The sequence below is a fragment of the Phytophthora infestans genome, genomic scaffold (assembly GCF_000142945.1).
Source record: "Phytophthora infestans T30-4 supercont1.46 genomic scaffold, whole genome shotgun sequence".
Classification (NCBI taxonomy): Eukaryota; Oomycota; class Peronosporomycetes; order Peronosporales; family Peronosporaceae; genus Phytophthora; species Phytophthora infestans.
Window position 1 is genome coordinate 27,638 of NW_003303713.1, and position 7,237 is coordinate 34,874.

The window sequence follows — 7,237 nt, forward strand, 5'->3', positions numbered from 1 at the left end:
GCGGTTGTGCGCAACAAAACAACTTCACGGTGTCTAGCTGCTACCAAATCACTGCACCGTTGCACTATGGATATTACCCAACATGTTTGCGTGGGTCGCAACGTCCTACTCGTAAAGCGTAGCATACATTGTAGCTCACTCCGAATGTCCGTCGTTGCCGTCGCGAGATTACTGAGGCACAGCATTTCGTCACTTCGATAGTTGCGTCTTGCGGTGCGACCATCGTGAGAGAGTACGTGTCGCTGATATTTTTCGCGAGATCATTGAGCTGACTCACACTATATCAGCAGAGATCCAGTACAAGTAGGCCGTAAACCCAGGGCCGAAGCGAAATCGGACGGTGCTGCATTACATCAGACATGTCGTCCCTTGATTCTGGTTGTCGACCTGCCACGAGCATCGTCTTTGACTCAGCACGTTATTTTTTTGTCGATTAAGTTTTTAATTCTAGTCACTACCGGCCAGATTCCAGTCAGCGATTTCCAGCGACACGCTTCGGCTCGGACAGATCGGCGCACTCCCGCCTTGCTGTGTCAGCTAGGGCTGCAAGACTCTGACCTCAAAAGGTGTGAACCTGCGTTCAGGAGAGCTCGTATATACTACTATGTACAGAGCTTCTAAGCAGTATACTTTTATAGCGAGAACTTGACCATAATTACGAAAGCAATTCTACTTTAAGTTGCGTCTGGATCATGGTACAGTAGTACTGTAGTCGTTAGCGATAATTGCTGCACTGAGAAAAGAATTATTCTTTAAAAAATGTTCAAATGAATAGTACTATACTAGAAAATCAAAATTGTAGTAAATGCATTAGTATTTTGGAGCCGCTCATGAGCTTGAATACTTTTTATAGATTTCTTAGCTTCACCGTGAAGCCTTCACCTCGGACTTAACTTTAATAATTTTGGACGCGATCTGGCCAAAGCGCTTGAGCATATAATACTGTGATCGCGTTATATCCATCGGCGCAGTGTGGATGCAGCAAATGGAGCCTACCACCACTCCATTGGGAGCCACGACAGGAATCCCGCAGTAAAATTTGGCACCCTCGCGCGTGACGGGATTCATATTGTGGAAGCGAATGTCCGCTTCCGGGTTTCGGATTATGAACGGCGCATCACCCATTAATAAATGCTGGCAGAACGTTTGTTCACGGGGTAAAAGTGTTTGCACATGCTCCAGTACTGAAGAGCTTAGTACCAGCACATGCGTTTCGCCAACTATCGTGATCATCACACACGGTACGCCCAGTTCTTTGCTAATGAATGACGAGATTACGTCCAGTTCCAGCATCGGTTCCTTCATGTCCATGAGGCCGAGTCTGTCGATACAAGCCAATCGGGCTACTTCGTTGTCAGGGATAGGAGCAGATGGCGATGATCTGTCCATCGGATGCAATGGATAAGTTCGCTGCTGGGCATTTGCGAGCTTACAGTCTTTGGCTGCCGGTGCCCTCTCAGAGCTCCGAAAGAAATACTCTTCGACGGCTGCCATGTAATCGTCTTCATCTTTGACAGTATCCGTGTTTTCTGCCTTACTATTTCGTTCGTCGGCTGGGCTCAGTAGCAGCTTAACCACCGTCATTGTTGCCTCTCTTGTTGCGTCCCCTGTGAGGCTTTCATGCAGACTTTGACCCCAACGACGCTTCTGGGATACTGGGTCCTCTACAATCCGAGCTGGTCCACGAACTTGGATATGCGAGTAGTTGCAGCTGTCCACCCACTCAAGGCAACGTCTGCAGACACCCATCTCTTCGACCCGTCCATTGCAAGTCTCCACGCTTTGGCGGGTCCAGCAAGACGTGCAGACATTATGAGCGCATAGTTGACATCGACGAGCAAGTCGTATCCATGTGCTCAGTCGTAGGCCCTTGGTGCACGCAATACAGCAGGTATTCTGCATCTCCACTTGGGCGGACTGATGTGCAAACACCTGTGTGCCTAGACGTCGCCGTCGCACAACGACTGGGAGGCGAGGAATCCCTTGCGCCAAGGACACCAGACGGTCTCGCACTACTTTAGTGCTCGCAGATCCATCGCGTTTGTTCTTTCCACAGTGGCGTAAGTGGAATATCACGCGCACTTTGTTAGCACCCTCACTGGCAGGCATCGAGTCGACAATAAATAATCCATTAATGTCGTCAAGTTGAGTCACTCTGTCCCCGATGACTTTCCCAGCCGCGAGTTCCTTGTCCGATAACGATAAAATTGAGATGGAGAAACCTTGAGACGAATCATCGTCTACGGTAGGCTGGAAATACTCGAGAGTGCACCACTGCTCGTTGCGTGCCAGTAATCTGGACCGCAAGAAGCATCCCGTCCTCACTGTTAGTTGGTGGCTTTCTGGCATCGAGAGATGTGCCTCCTCCCCGTTTAGAACGTGTACGACGGAGCCATAGATGAACTGGTCGTCGTGAAGGCCCTTCATAGTTGCATTGTAGTCGCTCTCATCACGGGGACACAAAATCGAAGTCAGCTCTTGCGGACTGCACGCGATGTCACCGATGGTCAATACCTCGAAACCTTCGCTCGCTATACGCGACGACAATACGAAATCCTCGACACCCGGGTCAGAGGAGCCCAATTGAATACTTGGGAGCCTCTTTCGGTGCCCCCACGAAGATGTAGGAGCTGTCAATGCGCGTTTGAGAGTTTCAGCAGGTCGGCTGCTGCGTACTCGACGGAGGAGATCATCGTCTTCAACAAGCACTTTTCGAGACGGGTTTTCTGACGATGAAAGGCTGGTACTGGACGTCTTGAACGGCATTGAGAATCCCCACGACGACGGAAGGTTAAAATGACAAGTGTGGGGCGAAGAATTGCGAAGTCATTGACGGCCAGTTGAGCTCGGTATACGCTGACCTGACACAACGTGGCCGCCAGACTCTGGTCCAGAGGGTACCATACGAACCTTTTACGAAGTGAGGAAGTTAAGCGGCTTAACTTGAGCCTAGTAGCACAAGGAGTAGGGGCGGTAAGTTACGTTACTGCTGTGATATATTACATGCTTTCGTGATGAACATGATACCATACTTCGAAGTATCAGCTATTACTAGTACTACTTTACGTTTCATATTATTAAAATACGTAGTACGGTATGAACTGGTTGAACTCAACAATTGTGTAAGTCACACAAGTACCAGCTAATGTACCAAACCTTTGGCACAGATTTTTTTGTTCTTTTTTTTGTGCTGCCACCACCTACCCGTCACCAGCAGCTATTCTTGTCACGTTCCGACCACCATCCTAAAATAATGCCACGCTCGTCGAGCTTCCTGCGGCGCTGGCGGCGGTTGCTCGGCGCTGATCCAGCCCTTTCCAGCGTCGTGTTGTATCTCAATCCGCGTGAGGCTGTGTGTCTGTTAGTATTCGCGCTGGATGCGCAGTATGAGCCGCTGATGCGCTTCCTGTACGCGCATCCGCGCCTGCTGTCACTTGGCGACGCATCGCGTCGCTTCACGAGCGTTCTACACTGCGCCGCGGCCCACGGCTGCATAGAGGTGGTGCAGCGTCTTCTGCGCTTCCGATTGAGCCATCGCACGCTTCTGGACGCGGAAAACTCCGTAAGAGATGTCGTCTGGAAGCCCACGGACGCCTCTGATAGGGCCAAAGTGCTGGCTTGGAGCTCGCGCAACGTCCCGTACGAATTCCCGGCCGAGGTCATGTACGAGGCGTCAAGACAGGGAGATCTCGAGGTAGTGCAGTGGCTGGACTGCTGCTGTCAGTACGAGAGGCACAAAGCCATGGAGCTCGGCGCTTCAGCCGGACGCCTCGAAGTCGTCATGTGGCTCTTTGACCAGGAGGAAAAACAGGAGAAACAGGACACAGACGTGAGGGTCTACATGGTTCAGCCACTGGAGCCCAAGCTGCAGGTTCTCAACTGGGTCACAGTGCTACCGAAGCGGAAATGCTTCCGAGAGGTCTTTGCCTCGAGGACAGGCCTGCTGGCTGATGCCTACGACCAGCGAGATCCATTGCTGCCATGGGGAGATGCTGACGCTCTCAGCACTTCCCTTGGACGACGGAAATACAGAGCTATTGACACAGCAGCAGCCCAGGGAGACTTGGCCATGGTCAAGAGGCTCCATGAGGACGGGAAGTGGCCGTGCACCAGTCTCGCGATGGACATGGCCGCGGCAAACGGACACTTGGATGTGGTCCAGTTCTTGCACGAGAATCGACGTGAAGGAGGTACCGCTGTCGGCTTGTGCAGCGCTGCAGGCAACGGCCACTTGGAGATGGTGCAATGGCTACACCAGAACCGCAGCTGTGACGGCTGTCGCTCGTTGGTGCTGGACTTGGCAGCTACTAACGGACACGTGGACGTGCTGCGTTGGCTAGTGCCTCGTTTCCCGCGGTTCTCGTGTTCGCCTGCGTTTCTACCAAGTGTGGCAGCACAGGGGAACATCAAAACGCTCCAGTATGTGCACAAGGACATGAGGATGCCTCTGGACCAACGTACACTCGAAGCTGCCATTGGATCGGGTCATCTCGAGCTCGTCAAGTACATTACGGATCGGATTCCAGTGGAACAGAAGCATACGTTGCCATCCGCTGCGGCGGAAGAGGCCGCGGCTAGTGGCAACTTGGACGTGTTAGCTTTCGTCGTGGAGCGACTGGGTCTGTGGTCGCCGCAAGTGTTGGTTGCTGCAGCTCCTACTGGGAATGTCGAGATGGCGCAATGGATCGAAAGACGAACAGATACTACTGTCCAAGAGGAGCACGAGGAGGAGGTCGTACTGGTACGTGAGCGACGGGATCGTGCAGCGACGTCCAACGCCATCGATTCGATGGTATCCGATCTGTCAGCTGCGTCGATCAAACGTCGATCTTCCTATGATAATCTCAGCTCGTCTGGGTGTGCGAGGCCTCTGAATGTCGTGGACGGGAGCACGCTGTATCGCTGTGCGTCTCTGGGCCACTTCGACATGATCGAGTGGCTGCTGAAGAACAAGTTGGCGTCTCCAAGTTTCGCGCTGACAATGAAAGAGCGTGAGATCGTACGAGGAACGCCCGACGAGGAATCGCTGGAGATCAGCAACGATACTAGTGGTGCTAGTGCGTCAACGGAGCCATCCACCACTGCTGTTACCGGTACGAACGGTACCGAACTTGGGCCTGGTACCAATCGCATTGCCGGAGTGCGATCAGCTACAACAGGCAAGCGTCCTGGGTTCGACCCGTTCGCGTGGGCACTACCAGCCAAGACGAGCCCGTACTGGCAGACCAAGCTCGTCCGTCTCGCGGTTAAATACTGTCCCGAAGCCTCATTGAGTCTCGAGTGGATGCCGCTGTGGGCTGCGCAGCGTGGAGATCTCTTCGTCTTGAAGCAGCTTTACAGTGTCAAGCACCCGCAATTGTTCACGCATCAGACTTTTACTGCGATCATGCGATACACCAGGGCCGGAGACGTGCTTCAATGGTTCCAGACTCACAGCTCGACGCTGATGGGCGACTCGTCTATCGTGGAATGGGGCGTCAAGTACCGACAGTTTCCGTACCTCGCGTACGTCTTCCTCAAGTTCCAACCCGTACGCACTGAGGAGCGATTCCGGCAACACGGCGTGGAGTACGCACTTCACGTGGCTTGTGCAATGGGCCACCTGGACGTGGTGACTTGGATCTGCGGCAACTGCGAGATTTTCCTCAATGTGCCGGCTGCAGAGCTTCACGCGAAGCTAGGCCGACTCTCGATCTGGAACGAGGCGTTGATTGCTGCTGCGCGTTGCGGACAGATCGGGATCCTCGCGTGGCTGCACGAGAAGTTCACGTTCTTCCGTAAAGTGCCTGAAAGTTCACGTAAGATGAAACTTGTCAAGACGATGGCGACTAGCGCGGCCAGTTACGGTCAACTTCGGGTGTTGCGGTGGCTCCAAGCGACTGTAACTCCTCAGATTACAGCAAAGATGAAGGCGAAATTAGAGTCAACCGATGCTCCGGTAGAGGTGGAAACCAGCTTCGTGTCGACTGACGGACTGCTGCAGGCGATGGTGAATCGCCATGTTGACGTGGTGCAGTGGGTTTGCGCTGTGGACATTGATCTCGTCAGCCGTCAAACGGCAACAAGGCGCGGAGAGCTCGCGACCTTCCTCCGGGAGGAGGCCGAAGGATTCGTCCCGTCCAAGTTGGGATTTGTCTTCCCGCCGCTGTGAAGCAGAGCTTGAGGAGACGAGTTTTGGATTTTCTGCTGAAAATGCAGATACTTAAACGCTTTTCAGAGCGTTATTCATGTACAATTAAAACATTTACTTGAGACCTATAGGGAGGTGTCCTCAATGCTACATGTACATTTTAAACGTCTCACAATAGAGACTACGGCCTGAATGGCGTTAGTGCACCCTTAACTACAACAACACGACAGGCTTGGAGCACCTTTAAGCCACTTGGGCGCCCTTAACTGCAAGCGTTAGGGCGCCGGGCGCCCTTATCGTTAAGAATAAATAACCGTATTTTAAAAAATTGAGGCGAATATACACCATAAGTCATATTGTCGGAGATAAAGAAACATATTAACACATTGCGTTAAGAAGAAAGCACAAGTAGGAAAGGGAAAGTGATATAATATATATTGTTTAGCAAAACCACGAATGGCTACAAGATTACTGTGGAAGCAGCATCTTACTAACCTATTGGTCCGTCTTCTGCATTTCCGCCAAATTCTTCTCACTGTGTGGCACCAGCTTCGTCGTGCACAGCAACAACCAGGCTAGTCTAAGCCGCATCACGCTACATTAAGCTTCTGTCACCCGATGGCGTTCAAATCGATAGGTTTTGCGCAAGTGTGCGTACACAATACCCAGGACCATTACTCCATAGATTTTTAAATCAGGTTGTGAGGGCTTGTCGATCCACTTCGCGATAATTTCCTTAGGAAAAAGCTCTTTTGCACCGCAGGCACTGTGCCATTTCTCCAGTTATGGCAACAAATGAAATTTCCATCATCTTCTGGTTCTTTCCCAGTAGCACTCCTGGTGTAGCGGCTCATAGAAATACACCTTCTGTGACGGGGTCACACACCACCTTGCGCTAGAGGAAGTTATCTTCCGAGAGTATACAACCTCTCAGTGAACGGCAGTTCACAGGTCCCCTCTTTAATTAAAGAGACCGAAGTGACCTAAATAAGGTAGATTGTAACCTGAGTATATTTATAGGTAGGTTAAGTTTGTGGTTAATCCAAACTATCAGTTACCTATAGAAATGCAATGTCATTTCCCAATGGTTGGTTTTGAATGACCTTG

General features: G+C 51.6%; 2 protein-coding genes across 2 annotated transcripts; one reads left to right on the plus strand and one right to left on the minus strand.

Annotated features, from left to right (window-relative positions):
- Nucleotides 1-864: 864 nt before the first annotated feature.
- On the minus strand, nucleotides 865-2,766 carry PITG_16817 (GAF domain-containing protein; the record flags this gene model as incomplete). The annotated part of the gene is made up of 1 exon (XM_002897217.1): nucleotides 865-2,766. One exon carries the CDS (start codon nucleotides 2,764-2,766, stop codon nucleotides 865-867), a length of 1,902 nt encoding a protein of 633 aa, XP_002897263.1.
- A 487-nt stretch (nucleotides 2,767-3,253) lies between these two features.
- On the plus strand, nucleotides 3,254-6,259 carry PITG_16818 (uncharacterized protein; the record flags this gene model as incomplete). Its single annotated transcript, XM_002897218.1, has 1 exon — nucleotides 3,254-6,259. The coding sequence occupies one exon, from the start codon at nucleotides 3,254-3,256 to the stop codon at nucleotides 6,149-6,151; it is 2,898 nt and encodes a 965-aa protein (XP_002897264.1).
- Nucleotides 6,260-7,237: the final 978 nt, after the last annotated feature.